This window comes from Ursus arctos, unplaced genomic scaffold, assembly GCF_023065955.2.
Source record: "Ursus arctos isolate Adak ecotype North America unplaced genomic scaffold, UrsArc2.0 scaffold_11, whole genome shotgun sequence".
Lineage (NCBI taxonomy): Eukaryota > Metazoa > Chordata > Mammalia > Carnivora > Ursidae > Ursus > Ursus arctos.
This window is the reverse complement of record NW_026622775.1, coordinates 33,579,543-33,600,389: the sequence shown is the minus strand read 5'-3', so window position 1 is coordinate 33,600,389 and position 20,847 is coordinate 33,579,543. Positions and strand designations below refer to the sequence as shown.

At 39.7% G+C, this 20,847-nt stretch overlaps 1 protein-coding gene across 1 annotated transcript in view; it reads left to right on the top strand.

Annotated features, from left to right (window-relative positions):
• Nucleotides 1-6,893: 6,893 nt before the first annotated feature.
• The window catches only part of LOC130543309 (glycophorin-A-like), a 47,731-nt gene continuing 33,777 nt past the window's right edge, over nt 6,894-20,847 (top strand). The window contains exons 1-2 of the mRNA XM_057309969.1: nt 6,894-6,992; nt 11,039-11,089. Of these exons, the coding sequence (XP_057165952.1) occupies nt 6,956-6,992; nt 11,039-11,089 (88 nt within the window). The 5' untranslated portion in view covers nt 6,894-6,955. The remainder of the gene's footprint in view (nt 6,993-11,038; nt 11,090-20,847) is intronic.

Sequence of the window (20,847 nt, the reverse complement as noted above, 5' to 3'; positions counted from 1 at the left end):
GAGTCAACTGACTCTTTCACTGACTGAGCCACCCAGGCACCTCTCATGATATAGGTTTAACAGCAGACTAGACATAGCAGATGACAGGTTTATTAGAGGTCTTTAGATAACATCCAAACTAAAGCACAGTAAGGAAAAAAAGAATGGAAAAAATATGTAAAATGAGTAATAGTTAAAAAATCGGATGTATACATAACCGAAATCCCAGCGAAGAAAGCGAGAGACAATATTTGAAAATATTTCAAGGGATAATGGCCAAGATGTTCCAAAACTGCTAAAAATATCAATTCACAAATTTAAGAAGCTCAGATTCCCCTTCCCCCAATCACACACAGACATATCATAACCGAAATCCTAAAAATCGAAGACAAAGGGAAAATCTTCAAAGACGACAAAAGCACACGTTACCCTCAATGAAGGAACGATAAGTTGGGAATAGATGATCTTTTCAATAAGGTGTGCGGAGTCAGCTGGGTAAAAGAAAGATCTCTGCAACGTGAGTGAATCTCTTGGGCTTTATGTTAAGCAGGGAAAAATCCAGACATGAAAGAGTTCATAATATGTCATTCGATTTACATGAAATTCAAGAATTGACAAAAGTCATCAATGGTGTTAGAAGTCAGAGTAGTGGTTACCTCAGTGCAGCAGGATAGAGACTGAGAAGGAGAAAGAGAGAAATCACTGGGAATGTTCTATATCCTCATCTGAGAGGTGGTTTCACACACACACACACACACACTCACACACACACTCACACACACACACACAAGTGTATGTATGTACGTGTGTGTATATATAACTGATCCATCAAATCACACACTTAAAATTCGTGTGTGTTACATATCAATAAAAAATAAATAAGAAATTACTATATATTTGTCTTTTATCTTTTGCTGATACACTTCCGCCAGTATTTCTTTATGTAGAGAACGAGGGCCAAATTCACGTACCCAAAGGTAAAGAGCAGAGTGAATTGACATCCTAGACGTTGAAAAGCGTAAACACAATTATGTGTGTGTCCTTAGAATTTCAGTATTGCAAACCATTACAATGCTGTCTCTCAATTCCAGATCATTATTTATGCTGCATTCTCTGCCTAAAATGTGCTTTCTTCCCCTTGACCTGGTTATTCAACCTCTATGTCTATTTGCTTGCTCTGGAAAGTCTTTCCAGGACCCAATGTTTGAGTTAGGAGCTTCCCTTTTAAAAAAAATTTATTATTGAAGTATAATTTACATGCAGTGCTATATTAGTTTCAGGTGTACAACATATTGATTAGACAATTCTATACATTACCCAGTGCTCACCACAGTGAGTGTAGTCATCATCTGTCACCATACATTATTACAATATTGTTTTTAGATCTTATTTATTTGAGAGAGAGAGAAAGAGCGTGTGTGAGCATGATTTGGGGAGGGGCAGAGGGACAAGCTGACTCCCTGCTGAGCGCTCAGCCCCACTCCACTCCTCAACTCTGGGCTTGATCCCACAACCCTGAGATCATGACCTGAGCTGAAATCAAGAGTCAGATGCTTAACTAACTGAGCCACCCAGACGCCCCTGTTATCACAATATTATTGACTCTATTTCCTATGCTGTACTTTTCATCTCTGTGACCTACTTTTTCTATAACTGGATGTTTGCCCATCGTAATGCCTTCATTTTGAGTTTGGAGCCTCTTTTTGTGCTCCCATAGTGCCCTTAGCTCACAACTACATATCTCTGGCACTCCAGAATGCAAGTGCCTTCTTACCTGCTTGTCCCCCAGGTAAGCTGCAAGTTCCTGAAGGGGACCCTGAGTTACTGAAGGTCGGCTCTCTGGCACTTGATACAGTGCCTGGTAGGCGCTCGCTAATCCTTTGTTCAATGATTGAATGGATGCAGAACAAACGACCTGTTAAGCTTCCATGGAAAGATCATGCCTGACACCAGATTCCAGGAGGAGAGCACAGTGGAATTCGAGCCAACCTGGAGCATTCACTGCCTACTCATGTTGGGATGAGAATTTCCGACTTTTACTCAGCACGCCTTCAACACACAGCACATCACCGTATGGTTGTAAAGAAAGGAAATGGGGACCTGGGCTAAATCTCAGTCCTAAAAGGCCTTCAACAGGTCTCCTAACTATCTAAATTGGATTTACAAACTCAAATGCAGAGCGGAGCTGCGCAGAGAGTATAAATGGATGTGGTGGATTCTATCATTGCTCTCAATTATCCACTGCCCTTCCTGAGAGTGAGTTCTATACCCTCGCCATTGCCGTATGACTTGCAGGACTTCCCTTTGGAGGAAGTATACATCCTTGCCCTGCTGATGTCAGCTTGGCCTGTGATGTGCTTTGGCCAATAAACTGTGAGCAAAAATGGCATGTCCCGTGTCTGAGCAGAAGCGTTAAAAGCCACTGCCCTGTTTGGCCATTTTCCTTTTCCCTCCGCAACAAGAGCAGCAGATTCCAAATAGGGGCTGCTCCTTCAGTCTGGATCCTGGAAGCCCTAGCCTTTCCACAGACAAAATGTAACGGGAGCAGGAAACGAACCAATGCTGCTGACGACACTGAGGCTTTGAGGTTCCTCCCGATTGTGACGTAGTCTAAGCTGGCTGCATCCGTTGAAGGACTTGGCTAACCCCAGAAAGGCTACCTGACCCAGGGGAGAGCCGATCCTCCCTCAGCTCCAGGGGATCCTGGCTATGTGGCAATGCAAAGCTCACTCCTGACAAGTCTTCCTGACGTTTAAGAGGGGCCAGACTTTCATTAAACCCCCTCCTAATAAATGCCTAACATGTACAATGCATACCTTTTCATTAAAACATTAAAAAATAAGTAAATCTTTTTCTGATTTTTAATTAAAATACACCTCCTTCTAAACATTGGCAACTAAATCAATATGCTTAAGAAGACACTTAGAGCCAAATCAAATTAAGGGATACGTTTGCAATCTCTTACCTACCCCTCGATTTTCTCTTGTATAAAATAAGAATGACAATACGGGTATCCCTCGCGTTTTGAAAGTATGGTTGCACCACTTTGCTCTTACGAAGGACCTCCATCCGAACCTGTTTCCAGTAACCAAAAGAAATCAGAAAAGGATTTTCGCTTTTAGGAAAAGAAGATGAGAAGTGAAAATAGCCTTCAGTGTGTTTGGCAGCTGACACTTGCGGAGGCAGCGCAAACCGGAGCCCCCAGAGTGACCCCACCAAGCTCCTTGCCCGGAACTACGTCCAGCAGCATCTCAGCGTCAATCGGCCACAGCCTTGAGCTGTGTCTGTGCGCACCTGTGCTTTATCTCCGTTTACTTTGTTCATCCACTAGCAAGATGTGTCCTAAGGCATTAGAAAAGCCGAAAAGAGATTTTTTTGGGGGGGGGGGGGCGGGAGGAGGATTCTGGAAACGCTCAGATATCTTTCTATATAAATTAATGGTAATTGCGTCTTTGCTTTATGCCATGTGGCTTATGAAAAGTTTCACGAGAAGGCTCTACTTTTGGATGGCAGGGGAAACCTGTATCTGTTCTGCCTCTCTGACAGGGTTACTTTGAGCATCAGGTTTGCCAAATTTGTGTTTATTTTAATTTTGAAATGCTAAGATAACAAAAAAAAAGGTCAAGGAAAGAATTTAAACCGTTCTGGCAAATCAGGCTCTGGCTTCCTAGGGCGACAAACTAATAAGAAGCCACTGTATCAACTTTCCCACATCTCCCCTCCTCTTCGGTTCTCCGCGCGAAGCACCCGCAGTGGACTTCTCCACAGGCAGATCAGACTAGCATGCAACCATCTTGAGGCATAGTCTGATCTTGAAACAGTTGGGACATTAGTAATTGACCAAAAAGGGATACTTCCCCTGGTGAAACAAGTTCCAGCTAGGTTGGTAGATGCGGACTGACTTTCCTCCTTTGCCACATTGTAACTCATCCTTCTTCTGGACTAGTGACAGTCAAGAAGAAAATAGCCCGAAGACATACAGTACCAAGAAATTGAGATAAGGTTTCTATGTTTGATGAGATGTCTCCAAAGTACTTGTTTTACTTTAGGCATAAACTCAAAATTCTCAAAAGGTATATAGATTTGACACATTTACGTGTCGTATCTCACAGGTAGGGTTTTATGGTGATCTGGCATATGTGTTTCAGTAAGAATATAAAGAAGATTGGGGAAAGGCGTGGAAGGAAGAAGCATAATCTGATGTATATTTTTTTTCCTTTGCCTTTTCAGGTCTCGCATCTCTCCTTCCATTATGCAGACGTGCCACTAGAGGTCACTGCGCAGTTCTGCTTCCGCGCACCCTGTGTGTGATGCCGGGCTCACCTCCAGTTTCTACACTGAGAACCCTACAGGTTTTGCCTTTAACCTACAGGTTTTGTCTTTAATCGGGCCAGGTAGGGTCAACATGTGTGCCTGCAGGAAGCTACGAAGCCATACTTGACCCAAGGTCAATTCTCACTCCCCACATCTGTAGTAAGAGCTAACTAGTCCTTCCCGGTGACCAAGAGCAAAGCATCCATTTCTCTCTGGTGGCCTGATGCTCATGTGGGTGGCTCCTTATGTGGTGTGGTGGCCAGCCCTGATGACAGTTGACTGACTGCCCCTCAGCCTCTGGAGGGTATTCTGCCAGATGCAGGAGGTAGGACAAGGGAGACAAGACTTACCAATACAACGAAATAATCATGCGGGAACATAAATGAACTAGCTTAAGTGTTAGAGGAGTTCCAAGAGTGGTTAATGAAGTGATTCACCAGGAAAGCAGGAGGTCGTTAAGAAAAGTATTCTCAGGGGCCAATCAGTCCAGGCTGAAGAAGGTATGGATTTTAGGCTGATTTTCCTTTTCTCCTTCCGCCTTAGTGAGAGACTTCCATTCTGGGGGTAACCTGAAGCTACGATGTGACATAGGAGATGGGTAGATAGATAACTAGGCCCACCTCTGCTCCCCAGCATTGCCTAAGAGAAATTGCTTTCGTCCGCAGTGTGATATTCATTTTGTCATTCATTGCTTTGACAAATATTTATTGTCAACTGTGCCCCAAGCACTCAGTGGTAAGTAAGATAGCCACAGGCTGGGCATGGACACTTAGAATTTGTGGTGCAGTGGGGACACAAAGATGACTGCAGTGCAATATGGTAAGCCCTGTGATAAGACAAGAACAGAGTACAATATGAGTACAGAACAGGGACCCCTGATGCGGTCCTAGGAAGTCAGGGAAGGCTTCCGGGAGGAAGTACTCTTCAATTGAGATCCTAAGCAGAATAGAAGTAGATCATGTAAGAAGAAAGTAAGTGTGTTCCAGGCAGAGGTAACAAGCACAGAAGAAAAAAAAGAATCAAACAGGATTTTATTTTTGTATATAACAGCTTGGGATCTTGCCACTTTCCATTTTTATCCCGAGTCTCCATATCAACTGTTTTTGAAAACATGAGTTTATTTTATTATTTGAAAACATGATTTTAATAGCTGCTTAGTACTCCATTGTGAGGATAGTGACTAATTTATCTTCCTATTTTCAAAGGGAAATAGCATGCTTAAGACTCGTGCTAATTGTTCTCACCCTAAAAATATGAAATCATGTGAAATAATCTTTATTGCTCATATTACTATCCAAAATAAATCTCCTTTATTCGCTGTTAAGAACAATTTCTGCAACCCAACCTCATATCCAGCCATAGCAAATACTAAATTTAAGCAAGCTATTGGTTTCCTAAATATTGGTTTCATTTAACTCTTTGTAAATTTTGCTATAATTGCTTTGCATGCATTGGCAGGACCTTCAGAGGGGGCTCCAGGATTCTGGGGCTTTAAACATTCTGGCACTGTCCCTCAGTCCTAGTCCCCCTTCAGCCCTGCATCCCAGTGCCCACTCTGTCCCTTAGAGCCCCCTGTCTGGGATGTTAGTTGACATTTATCTCATCTTTTCCCCAGTAAAAGATTTCTTTTTTTTTTTTTCCCCTCTGTGGCTCCATTTCCTGAGGCTCCAAACCATTAGTTTCATAAATAGTTTTTTAAACCACATTTGGGGTAAAAATATACATATCATTTTTTGACAATGTGCTGACTTAGCAAGTCAATTTTCTGGGGCAAGCAGGAAAAATATTCACGGCTCTAACAGGAAGATTTAGGTAGAGTACCCAGTTGCCTTCTTTTGAGCAGTTTCAGATCTAATTCATATTGTTTTGTTTTGTTTTCTGCCTCCCTTTAAAATGGACCTTCCTCAGACAGCCGTACCCCTCACTTTAACCTGCTTGACAACGAGGTTTTGGGGTCATTCACTTTTGGTTTTGGGTGTTTGCTTGGTTGTCCTGGCATGCACTTGCCCTTGCCTAAGTGAGGCATATTTTGGAAACAAACAACACCCTAACTCCAGCCATGCGGGCACTCACTGTTGCATTGAAATGCTGGTTTGAATTGAAATTTTCCTGTGTCTCATGTATTCTCAGATCACTGTGTGACTTGTCATGAGTGTGAGAGTCCTTTCAAACCTCAGAGCACTCAACAGCAATGTTAAGTCCTCCAATGCATTCAGTTCAGAGGTAAGAAGTCACTTTCACCCTGGCCCGCAAGGATCTCTACATGAAACATGAGAAGGTCTCTAGCTCCCTAACAGCTACCCCAGCCTGGCTCAGGGCCCCCATCTCAGGCCTTCAGGGCCCACTTGGGCAGCTCCGGAAGACCAGTGCCTTACAATGCCCACTTAATTTATGCCAAGTAAATTTAACATATAGCAGCCCGTTCCCTGCAGTGAAGATTTTACTTAATGCTTTCCTAATGCCAGTTAAGCAGCTATCCACGTATCTTTACTGACAGATGTTTGCCAAATTTGCATAATTTAAAATGCCTCCCAGGCCTATCAACTGCTGCCTCAAGAAAGTGTGTCTGAAAGATAACAGCACCCGGCGGGGGGCCACGGACCGCCACACCAGTCCGTCTTTGGTGGTTTCCCGGCACTGACTTTTGAGTCACGATCTCAGGATGTACAAAAAAATAGTAATTATATTACTACTCTCAGGTAAGTGGATTTTTTTTAGCATGATGCTGTTATATTGGATATTAAATGATAGATTAAAATATAAACTGCCCGCTCTGGGATCTATCTTACTTAAATGAATAAATGAATGAATAGTATCTCAGATCCCAGTCTGGTGGGTGGATTTGTACTGGAACCGAGCTGGTAAGGTGGAAGGAATTGGCTTACGGTGCTCAGGTGCTCGGTAGTTGTGGCTGGATCACAATATCCCAGTCTGAGAAGCATGCTTCAGTTCTAAGCCTAGCTACAGTGAAAAGAATTGTTAAGAAATAGCTCTGTGTGAATAAATTTGTTGCCTTCTTTGTGTTTAATTTCTAAATCAAAGAGTCACTAGTGAAGGTGAATATCCGGACCTCAGTTTTCAAAAAATTTTTCTGAAAAATTCTAATTTCCTCCTTCTCCTGCCAAAAGAGTACAAGCTACACGCGTGAACTCTGAATTCATGGGGGAGCAGCTGCCCACTCTGTGTCTGTTACTGAGGTACGAGGGAGGAAAAGGAAAAAGCAGCTCTTATTGGCTTAGGTATTATGTGGTTTGGGAAGAAATCAAAATGTCAAAATCAATTCATTAAGATAAAGAAATAACATGGTATCATTTATTTGTGTTTATTTTATTTTTTAAAAACATTTATTTATTTGAGAGAGAGAGACAGATAGTGAGAGAGAAAGAGCACAAGCGGTCGGGGCAGAGGGAGAGGGAGAAGCAGACTCCCCACTGAGCAGGGAGCCCGACGTGGGGCTCCATCCCAGGACTCTGGGATCATGACCTGAGCCCAAGGCAGATGCTTACCTAATTAACGGAGCCACCCAACCACCCCTATTTTTATTTTTTAAATTTTTTAATTTTTTTTATGTTGAGAGAGAGAGAGCAGGGAGGGCAGAGGGAGAGGGAGAGAGAATCCCAAGCCTGCTCCATGCTCAGCGCTGAGGCTCAATCTCACGACCCTGAGATCATAGTATGGAGTATTATTAAGTTGGATTAAATTAGCAATATTTTTGGCCTCTTCCTGAGAGTGGTGTGGTTAATGTCTTCTCAAATGCAGTGTTTATGTGTTAGAAATACTAGTGCCCAGCACAGAGATAAGGAGCAAGCAGTTACTTGAAATGTATGTAGCCCCCAGACATTACTCTGACTCAAATTGGAACACAGATTAAGGATCTACTGGGCACTCTGTAGGAGGCAGGGGAGGGATCCAGCATTTTCTAAGATATATTAGGGGATAAAATAGTGTAATGGTTAAAATGCAGGCATGAGAAACAGACAGAACTAGGCTCAAACCTGCTTCCACATCTGAAAGGCTGGGGAACATTAAGGAGAAGGATCCTCTTTGCCTCAGTATCTTCATCTGTAAAATGTGCACAATGTTGGTACTCGCCTCCTAGGAATGAAATAAGGACTAAACAAAGTAATAGTAAATTAATAAATAATTTAGCTATGATAGTAATTATTGATTAGGGAGAAAAACTGTGTATGTGATGATGATTGCTGAGAAGTCGGGGAGTGTGGGATAATTACAGGAAAACAGAAGACTGGGGGCACCTGGGTGGCACAGGCATTAAGCCTCTGCCTTCAGCTCAGGGCGTGATCCTAGTGCTTTGGGATCGAGCCCCACATCAGGCTCCTCCGCTAGGAGCCTGCTTCTTCCTCTCCCACTCCCCCTGCTTGTGGTCCCTCTCTCGCTGGCTGTCTCTCTCTGTCAAATAAATAAATAAAATCTTAAAAAAATACACACACACACACACACACAAAACAGAAGACTAACAAAATTGCTCTAATTTTTTTCAAGTAGCAAAGTATAAAGACAGCTTGAAGAAGGGAAAACAAGCAGAGGGGATGTGGTATAATATTTAAACATATTCCAGTACTTGTAGAGCTATTACGCAGAAGAGAGAAGAGGTATTCTTTGTGGTGTTCAGAGGGGGAAGGGGGCCTACTTAGTCCAACTAAATGCATTACCTCTTTTTTTTTTTTTTTTTTTTTTTTTTTGCGGTGTGGGTGGGATGGGATATTTGAAAACGGTTCCTGGGAAAGAAATAAATTCTTCATATCTACACCTGCTCAAGTGATAGTGTACTAAGGCCTTCGATGAAAACTTCACGAGAGATCATCAAGGCTACAAGACTCCAAAGGTCCCCTCTGCCCTCAATGCCAATGCTGCTACCATCTTTGCCTTTTCTGAAACCCTCTGAAGAAATTCTCTGGATGTGCCTACTTTATAGAATAATGGAAAGGTGTTTGAGCAAGATCCTGCCCCCCCCCCCCAACTCATCAGTTGAAGTGGAGAATCCGGAAAGTGTGAGGCTGGTTAAACATCTTTGGCTAAGGAGAAAAAAAGAGAAGATTATTTTTCTTTCCCTAGGAATCTTAAGGCTAAAACCAATATTTCTAATGCTAAATTTATCAGATGTCATCCTCCAAATGGAGAGTAAGTTCTCTTGAAATTATTTGATTCCCAGTCCCTGAATTCATGTGCTCCTTCAGCCCTTAAGTGCCAGGTGCTGGACACCGAGGCTCCAGCAGTAAGATCAGGGAGCTCCTGGGGCGCAGACGGTGGGAGGGAACACCAACACCAAACCGAATAAGTGACCTAACGCAAGAACAGGGAATTAACACAAAGAAAACTAAACCGGGAAAGGTGATAAGCATAATGCAGCAGGCTGCTTTACAAAAGGGTAGCAGGAAATGATTCTCTGAGTAAGTGACTTTTATGCTGAGAAATGAACCACGAAAAAAAGCCAGCTTGAGAAATCTGGGGACAAGGCACTGAAGGTAGAGGGAAGAGCAAGGCCAGAAGCTCTGACATAGGAGACGACTTAGTATGTTCAAAGCTTGTCTCTGAAAATCAGATTCTGACGCTAAGAAGGAGTTTGAGAATAGAGTCCTGCAACACTCTGAGCAGCAAATGGTGTCATAAGCCAGGACCCTCTAAAAGTTTCCTGATTTTACTTTAGAATGTATGCAGAATTTGTGTTCTAGGCCATAGTATACTGATTGAATTGGAAGATCCCAAGGCACAGATATTATGGCTGTTTTATTCATTAGTGTATCTCCAGAATCGAGCACAGCTCTTGACATGTGGTAGGGTATTGGCTGAATCAACAGGGAAGCAAGTAGAGGGAGGGAGGAAGAGGGGAAGAGAGGGAGGGAGGAGAAGAAAGGAAGGGATGTTCCTTTTCGTTTGTTTAGACAAAATGAGAGCTCCGTGTAGATACACCCTGATACCCTGAGCATCTTACTACACAGGTCTACAGGGACATCAGTTTGAAAACACATGCTTAGAATGACTGAGTGAAGAAACAAGGCATCTCCTTCTTCCTCGGTGATCCCAGAGAGTCTTTCTGCCCATGGAGAAGTTCTAGGAACGCGTTCTGAGCTGGGTTTCAGGGACCACTTTGATTTCTTCGAAGTCAAACCTGTGTCTTTACTTAAACAGCCCACACATCGCAGGCACAAAGGAAGCACTCCATCAATAGTAGTTGCAGAAATGACAACTGACCAGAATGTGGCTGCAGACTAGTTTAACTGTGGAGAACCAATCCAGTCTCAGTTTCCTGTGCCTATAGAACAAAACACAGAATAGAGAGCACCCCAACCCCCTTCCATCTCTAAACTACAGTGACTTCTCAAAGCTCGGCCTCAGATAACCTGTACTGTGGTTCCCAAACCTGGGAATCTCATTACCTGGTGTGAAACTGGATTTTTAGAAAGAAATGGACACCCCACTATGAACACCTGGGGAAGGATCCCTAAGAGAGGGGAAAGAAGAGATGGTATGTTAAAATTGACACACACTTGGGGTGCCTGGGTGGTTAAGGGTCCAACTCTTGGTTTTGGCTTATTTATTTATCAATAAATAAATCTTTAAAAAAAAAAAAACCCTGACGCACACTAATTTTAAATTGGGGAACCAGATTTAATATTCTTTCGATGAATTTTTTTTTTACTTTGGTTCTAGAAGATTATTGAATATACCCATGAACTAATTTAGGAGGCACATTTTAAGTGATCACCCCAACTTGTCTTTATAGGTTATGTTTTTACTCAAGAGGACCCTGTTACAACAACTCATGGGTCACCAAGTAAGTTACCGACAAAAGCAGATGGGTAATAGATTTCCAGCCATTATCATCATTTCTGCATATTTAGTAAGTACCTAACTGTGTGGTCTTCTGTGATACATGGCCTAGGTGGAAACTAAATCAAAAGTCCTGAGAAGAAACATCCCAGGGTCTTCTCTGAGTGTTGGGATTGTAGGTGACTTCTTTTTTGTTTGCTTTTTGATGCTTTTTAAATTTTCTCCAAAAAGAATCAATAAAATGTAATTAGGAAAAAATTTAAAAAACTTTCATAGCAAATTGAACAAATCTCTGCTTTCTAAGAGAAGCAATGCTGACAAATATTAACAAGAAAACTAAGAGCCTGGTAGATGCATTTCATTGTGGTTATTATGTCTGGTGAAAGAGATTTCAGGGATCTGGTAGAGAAAAAAGCGAGAGTTTTGGCGAACCGATGAGATTAACCATCATTAATGATTTTTCCATGTTCCATTTTCTATAGGGCTTGTTTCTGTTATGATACACAACTCATACACATGTGTCAGGGTGCCCAGCCCCCAGCTGCCAGCTGCCACATTCCAGCAGCTAAGAGTATCAGAAAAGTGGCAGCATCTAGCACCTTAGGATGCTTTATTCACTAAGAGATTGTATCACATCACGGGACTCAGGGAGTGTTCTGGCCCATGCCTGTCTCAGAAAAGTAAACGACTCTAAAAACATCGCAAGCCCCAAATCATAAAACATTGTACATCCTTCTTTCAGTCCTCACTTGCAAATAAACAAGTGTCTTCAGAGGAGAGCTGGTGGCCAAGGTCAAGCTCACCTCTCTGCACCTCCCCTCCCCCTCCAGAGCCTGCAGCCCTGGTAGGCTCTGACGCCCTCCCTAGATGTTTTCCATTTGTCCAGCTCTTCTGCTTATCATGGACAGGAGGCTTGGTCTGCAACACGCTAATTTCCCTTAACTGGAAGCCAGAAGTTTTTGTTTATTCCTCCAGATGAGTTTCAGAATCATTTGGGAAACGTATTCCTTATGCAACATGAAAGTATTCCCCTGGTATTTGGTTAGAATAAAATGAATGATGGAATTAAATGAATAAATTAGCTCATAGCAAATAAAAAAAACTTGTAATAGTAAATCTCGAAATTGGGACTATATCACATATTTCTACTGAGTCCTATCTTACATCCTCTGAAGAGTTGAAAAAAATTCTGAAAGAAACTTTAGACAAGCGGGGCACCTGGGTGTCTCAGTTGGTTTAGCGTCTGCCCTTGGCTCAGGTCATGATCCCAGAGTCCTGGGATACAGCCCGGGGTTGGGCTCTCTGCTCTGTGAGGAGTCTGCTACCCCCTCTCCGTCTCCCTCTGTGCTCTCTCTCTCTCTCTCAAATAAATAAATAAAATCTCGAAAAAAAAAAAGAAACTTTAGATAAATTTATGGGTTTCCTTTCTGAAGAGGTATTTTATATGTTCTGTTATTGTCTTAATTAAAACATGCTTTGGGCCACCTGGGCGGCTCAGTCGGTTAAGCATCTGCCTTGCCCTCAGGTCGTGATCCCAGGCTCCAAGGACAGAGAGAGCCCTGCATCAGGCTCCCTGCTCAGCCAGGAGTCTGTTTGTCCCTCTGCCCTTCCCCCTCCCCCCCAGGCTCTTTCTCACACTGTCTCTCTCAAACAAATGAAAAGTAAAATCTTAAAAAACAACGTTTCATTATACTTTCAAATTGTTTATTGATAGCCTAAGACGAATTTACTATTTTGTATATGTTCATTCTGTAAGTGACATCACTAACCTTTTTCTGGTTAAGATAGTTGATTCTTTTCAATTTTCAAAACTAGGTGACTGTGTTCCCTATGAAAATGAAATTTTGTTTCTTCACTTGAAATAAATATTTATAGCTGCTCCTTTGCTATTGTACTGCACTTGTGAGAACTTCTGAATGTTATATATGTTCATGTTCTGTAATGGTCATGACAGGAGTCATCCTAGTCTTGAGACTGTCTGTAATATGAATGTCACACCATTTATCGTGAGGTCTGTTGCTTTCAGTAAATTATCCTTATCATGTTATAAAATTTCTCCTTAACCTTAAGTGAAGAGATTTAATCAAGAAAAGATCTAAAATTCTATCAAATACATTTTCTGCATCATAGTTGAGACTTTGAAAGTTGACGCCCATAGCTTAACAGTATAATAATAAATTTCCTGACAGTTACCATGAGAGAGAAAATACCTATTATACCAAGTATAACAGGAATATTTTTTGAACGTTTCTTTGCTTTCCTTTAAGAATGCCTGTTCATCTTAGTAGTTTCTGTGTTTTCACTGTGTTTTTATTCTTCAATATGTTGAAGCGATGAATTATATCAATGGATATTATCATAGTACCCTACGCTTCCCATCCTGCTATCAGTTCCTTGGCTCTTGGAAAGTTTTCTTTTACTATTGTGCTGCATTTAATATTTGTTTAGGATCATTCTACCTATATTTGTTATACATAATTTTCTTCTGCAATTCATTTGTGTGCACACATGCAGTTGCTATCAAAAAGGTAAATGAATTTTTGTGCCTTTTATTCAAAAATAATTTAATAATCACTATGCCAACTTCAAGCATGCAAGATATTTTGAAGAAGAGTCATCTCTTCCAATTATAGTAGAAGGATTTTTTTTACAAAAATAAGCAAAAAAATACTTTCTTCATGTATACATGAATATGGTACATTTTACTATCCCATTTCTTTTCTCTAAATTTGTATTTTGAAAGATTCCAAACACATGGGGAAAAAATCAAAGAAGACTAGCAGAAATATTCATGAATTATCTTTCTGGTTTCGATAATTGTGACTAATTGGCCATATTTGCTTTATCTGTCTATAAGTGTATAAATATATATAAACTTTTGTTGTATCATTTGAACTTGTTGCAGACATTATGACACTTCACCATAATCATTTTCATATTCATCTCCTAAGAAAAAGGACATTATCCTAAATAATCACATTATTTCATATTTTAGAATATTAGTAGTAATACCATAATATAATCTTTCTATTCACATTTCCTCAATTGTCCATGAATGTCTTTTATAGCTGTTTTTATTTAAAATCAAACTTTAACCTACATTCATTCATTGTATTTGGTTGCTGCATCTATTTTAATTTAGAATAATTACCCAATTTTTTTTTTGTGGCATCGATTGTTTTGAAGGCTCCAAAAGAGCTGTCTTGTTTGATTTGCCTTGTTATTTCCTCATTGAGTGTATTTTCTGAGAGAAATTTTTGACAGTGTTCTTTTTTTTTTTAATGGCTATTTATTTCTCAGGGTTTTTTTCATTAGATATATATTTTTTTCCAAGACACTTATTTATTTTACTTTATTTTTTATTTTTATTTAAATTCAATGAACATATAATGTATTATTGGTTTCAGAGACAGAGTTCCGTGGTTCATCCATCTTATATAACACCCAGTGCAATGTCCATCACCCAGTTACCACATCCCGCCACCCTTCTCCCCTCCAGCAACCTCAGTTTGTTTCCTGTGGTTAAGAGTCCCTTACGGTTTGTCTCCCTCTCTGATTTCGTCTTGTTTTATTTTTTTTCTCTCTTCTGCTATGATCCTTTGTATTGTTTCTTAAATTCCACATATCAGCGAGCTCATGTGATAATTGTCTTTCTCTGACTGGCTTATTTTGCTTAGCATAACACCCTGTAGTTCCATCCACGTCTTTGCAGATGGCAAGATTTCATTTTTCTGATGCCTGAATAGTATTCCATTGTGTGCATGTGTGTGTGTGTATGTGTGTGTGTGTGTATATATATATATATATATATATATATATATATATATATATATATCACATCTTCTTTGTCCATTCATCTGTCAAAGGATATCTGAGCTCTTTCCATACTTTGGCTATTGTGGACATTGCTGCTATAAACATTGGGGTGCAGGTGCCCCTTCAGATCACTACATTTGTATCTTTGTAAATACCCAGTAGTGCAATTGCTGGGTCATAGGGTAGCTCAATTTTCAAACTGTTGAGGAACCTCCGCACTGTTTTCCAGAGTGGCTGCACCAGCTTGCATTCCTACTAACAGTGTAAGAGGGTTCCCCTTTGCTCCGCATCCTCGCTAACATCTGTCTTTTCCTGAGTGGTTAATTTTAGCCATTCTGACCGGCGTGAGGTGGTATCTCATTGTGGTTTTGATTTGTATTTCCCAGATGCCAAGTGACGTTGAACACTTTTTCAGGTATCTGTTGGCCATTTGGATGTCTTCTTTGGAGAAATGTCTGTTCATGTCTTCTGCCCATTTCTTAACTGGATTATTTGTTCTTCGGGTGTTGAATTTGATGGGTACTTTTTATTTTAATTAAGGTTTTCCAATTAAAAATGTTATCTGTGAATTTTATGCATCCTTTCTCAGTCCTAATAATTACATATTTGTGTTCTATGTTCTCAACTTGTCTTGATTAAAACCTGTAATGGTTTATTTTCTTAATTCATCAAAAATTATTTTGACATAGTAATCAATTTCGGTATTTTACACTTAGTCATTTTTGCTCTTATCCTTATTTACTTCTTCTGTAATTTCTGTAAGCTTTATTTTGCTATTCTTTTGCTCATTTTATTTATTATTTTTTGTCGTTTAACAATGGTCAGTTGAGATGATGAGTTTTGAAAGTTTACTTTTGGCCATTAATACTAAACTTCGATAAGAGGTGTTCTTGTTGTCAATTTCAAAATAGTCAATAATTCCTGCATTGATACTTTACTTTGTTCCAGTTGGTTACTTCCTTAAATTTTATTTTTTCCTTCACTTTCTTCCACATATAAATTTCTCATTTTCTTGTGTTGTAGTCTGACACTCTGCGCTATATAATTTCTCCTTTGGGATTTTGGTTGAGTTCCTTTGTAACCCAAATTATTATATGTAAGCACTCAAAAAAGAAGATGTCATCTTTATTTTCAGTGTACAAAGTTCTATAAATAGTTATTTAACCAACTTGAGTACATCCATCTCTAGATTGGTATTGTATAAGTTGGGATCGGTATACAGTTAGATTCCAAAGAATAATACCAGTATTCATATAGCATTTACTTAATGCCAAGCTCTACTCTAAGACAGGTACATATATTTAATAATTTTTTTTATTGCGGAGACATACATGTAACAAATTTCACAATTTTAACGATTTTGATATATGCAACTCGGTGGTATTTAGTATATTCACAATGTTGTACACCCATAGCTACTATCTAGTTTCAGAATATTTTCATAACCCTAAAAGGAAATACCAGATACATTAAACTCTCATTCTCTCTCCCACCAACCTTGGCAACCATTAATTTGCTTTCTGTCTCTGTCAGTTTACCTGTTTTGAATTTTTCATACGAATGGAATTATACAATACATGCCCTTTTATGTATGGCTTCATTCACGTAGCATAATGTTTTCAAGTTTCATCCATGTTGTAGCAGTGTTAGTACTTTGTTCTTTTTTATGAATGAGTAATATTCCATTGCATGGATATAACACATTTTATTTATTATTCATCAGTTCATGGATGTTGGGTCATTTCTACTTGCTTGGCTTTTGTAAATAGTGTTGTTACAAAGATTTTTGTACAAGTTTTTTTTTCCCCTGGGGATCATATGGTATTTTATATATAACTATTAAGGAAATGCCATACTATTTCCACAGAAGCTGCACTATTCTATGGTCCCTCAGGAGTCTGAGAGCTCCAGTCTCTCCACATCTGCAGCCACACTTGTTACTTTCTAGTAGGTGTGAAGTCGTATCTCATTGTGGTTTAGATCTGCATTTCCTTAGTGATTGATGGTATTAAGCATCTTTTCACGTGCTTAATGGCCATTTGTATATCTTCTTGGAGAAATGTCTACTCGAGATCGTTGCCCATCTTCACATTGGGTTGTTTGTGTTTTTGTTACATTATAACAGTTCTTTACATAATGTGGATACTAGACCCTTAGTAGACAGATGATTTGCAAATATTTTTTCCCACCCTGTGGATCATCTTTTTACTCTCTTGAGAGCATCCTTTGATACACAAAAGTTTTTGATTTTGATGAAGTCCAATTTATCTATTTTTTAAGAATTTTTTTGCATGCATTTATTAAAAATTTTGTACTTTGGGCATCATATCTTAAAAAAGAAAACCACTGACTGCAATCCAAGGCCATAAAAGTTTACTCCCATGTTTCCATCTAAGGGTTTTATAATTTAAACTCTTATATTTATGTCCTTGGTCCATTTTTTTATTTTATTTATTTAGATGGTATGAGGTAAGAATCCAACTTCATTCTTTTGCATTAGGATACTAATTGAACCAGCACAATTTGTGGAAGAGTCTATTCTTTCATCATTTAATGGTCTTGGCACCCTTGTTGAAAATCAACTGATAAATGTATGGGGTTACTTCTAGACTCTCAATTCTATTCCATTGATTCTTTGAGCAGCAGCACACTGTTTTGATTACTGTCTCCTTGGAGTGAGTTTTGAAATTTTGAAGTGTAAGTCCTCCACCTCTGTTCCTTTTCAAGATTAGTTTGGTATTTGTGGTTCCTAAGCCATTCCCTATTTAAGACCAGCTTTTCTATTTGTGCAACATTTAGACACACTTTAATTCAATTACCTCAATCAGTAATTTGTGAGATAGAGACAATTATTATCCCCATTTCACAAAAGATGAAACAAAGACACAGAGAGATTAGCTAAACTACCCATGGTCTCAGCTAGTAGTTGGGGAATTTAGTTTGAATGCATGCAGGCTGGCTCTAGAATCTGTGCACTTATTCAATACATTAAATTGCCTAAAGAGTCTTTTACACAGCGATGTTCCAGGCTTGGCCTTTCCTTACCCTTGCAACATTGTCACTCAGTGCTCTGCTTGTGCTTTCGCTAAAGTGGAGACAGTAATGAAGGCTGACGATCTGTCTTCTCCTTCTGGTGCATTTCATGAGCCTGAATTGTGTGACTATGATGTCAGCCTTTTGTTCTTTTTAATCTGGGCTAGATGAGCTTTTTATCTCGGGATCTCCCTTTGATGATTACCACTTATTTCTCAGTCATGGTTATATTTAAAAATCAAATGAAATGAAATAATCCCAGAGATTAAAACCGGAGTATAGTACATGGGTTGAAGGCAACTGGCAAGATGAATTGTGGCAGTGAAATTGCATCCCGTTAGGAGAAACACTGCACAGATATGCCTGTTGGTGCCCTCCCTGAACTACTCTGTCAGGTAGAGATCTCAAGAGCATCTTGTCAGGCAGTTCGGCAATGTCACTTCCAAATGAGTGTATGGAATGTAGGAATCATGATAAAGTTTATTCTTATTGATTTATTACTCCAAAAAAGTAAACATCGATCACTTGTGAGTGCACGCCAGATGCTTCTCAGGTCCTGTCAGTGTTTATTTTTTTGCATCGATCTATCACATTTGCAGAAAACTGTTAAAAGTGTGCCACTACTATTATAATTTGGTCAATTTCTTCTTTTGCTTGGTATTCCTTGGTGGTGTGTTTTGGGGATATGATGGTCCATATATCCGCAAGAATCATTGTACAATATGTCCTTTACCAGTGTAAATTAACCCTTCATGTCTTTTTAAATGTCTTTGCCATTGATTCTACTTTGTCTAATCTTAAATTTTTGATTCCTGTTTTTATTTATCTTTATTTGCCTAATATACCTTTGTACTTCTTTTCACACATTTTGCCTTTTTTTGTTTTATTTGTGTTCCTTGTGATCTAGCATACATTCATTGGGGTCCTTTTTTCCTGTCTGTTTTGACTCAATCTAAGGGTCTTTGTATTTTAATGTGGAAATTTCATTTATATACATTTATGGATTCACAACTGACATACAGTATCTTTTGTTATCTTTATTCCATACTTTCTTTTTTAATGATTTATTTCTGGTGTTCTGACATATATGCTATGGTCTGTTGGCCTTTCACCTCTTATGTGTTTTGAAGGTAGATAACCTATTTGTAATTATCCTGTTGGCTAACTTTATGTTTTTAAAGAATTCTCTCTCAGAACCCCCTAGTCATTTTAATGGCACAGTACACATAGAAACTCCAACTGCTTTGATGGACCCTATGAAAACTGGATAGGATTGTTCTAGGGTGGAGCCAACTAGCCAACAGCTCCTAGGTGCCTTGAATGGATCGCAGTTGTGTCATGGGCTATGGATTCCCTCAGCACCTCTGGAGGCCAGGTATTCAGATAGAGTATAGTAAGGTATATCCGCCTCCAGACGCATTCAAATGTGATCGAGACGTAGTGAATGTACGCTGCAACTCACTCTACACAAACACATAAACATATATGATACAAAATTCCACAAACTAATAACTGTCCTTACTATGTGACGCACTCTCTTCGATTTTATACAATTTAATATTTTAATGCCTGAACGACACAGTGAGTTGATTTCAAGGCCAATTACTGTAGGAATTCAGTATCTTGATTCCATGTTGGAATCATCTAAGGGGCTCTCCCTAAAAAATAGTGATGATTGAGTTCCATAGCCAGAGCTTCTAAATACACTCTCATAGGCTCCAGCACACTACAGCCTGTGAGCCAAATCCAGCCTCCCATCTGGGTTTGTACAACCCTCAAGGTAACAATGGTTCTTCGGGCAATGAAGCATGAGAGACTATGGACTCTGAAAAACAAACTGAGGGCTTCAGAGGGGAAGGAGGTGGGGGAATGGGATAGGCTGGTGATGAGTAGTAAGGAGGACACATATTGCATGGTGCACTGGGTGTTATACGCAAGTAATGAATCATCGAACTTTATATCAAAAACCAGGGATGTACTGTATGGTGAATAACATAATATAATAAAAATATTATTATGAAGAAAAAAAATAAAAAGAATAGTAATATTTCATGACATGTGACTATTACATAAAATTAAAATGTTAGTGTCCATAAATAATTATTGGAACAAAGCCACCCTTATTGACTTATGCTTTGGCTTCCGTATTGACTAAGGCTGGTTTTGCACCGCAACAGCAGAGCTATAACAGAAACCAACCAAGTCTAATAGACTTGTTCTTTGACCCTTTACGGAAAGCCTGCCAACTCCTTCACAAGGGATCTCATTCTGCGATTTGAAAACTCAGTTTTAGACTGAGGATTTCCCAGCTAAGCTCTTGTGGAGATCCTTGGAGCTGCTCCCAGCTGGCCACGGACACAGGGTGTGAGGCCCCAGGCCTACGACCCACGTTTCCATCCAAGCCACTCCACTATGTTCATATTCCAGTCTGTTCACACAAGGAGGAACTTACCTTTGGAAAACGCATAAAGTTAAATCAAATGTGGGGGAGAGGGGCTTTTCTAAGACAAAACCACAAGAAATGGTATCATTTAATATGACAAATGGTGAATGTTGTTATTTCTCAAGCAACTCAGGGTAATTCCAATTGATTTCGGAATTTATTCACTCTCTAGATAACAGTGATATAAGAACCTTAGAAAACATAAGAATAGGTCACAAAACCCTGGAAAATGAGGTTTCTACATGTGAATATAGTCTGGAGCAATGGCTGTCACTGCTGGCAACACCCTGGAATCTCATGCCTGTGACCCCCAGATGATTCTAGCATGCTGATCTACTTTCTGTTGTTGCTGTTTGTGGTTGTTCAACCGGTGGCAGAACGTATCGGTGGTGTGAGAACTTTGGGATAAAATTGTCACTTCTAATGAGAACTTTTCTCATCCACCGTAACTTCTCTAAGCTCAAACCTAA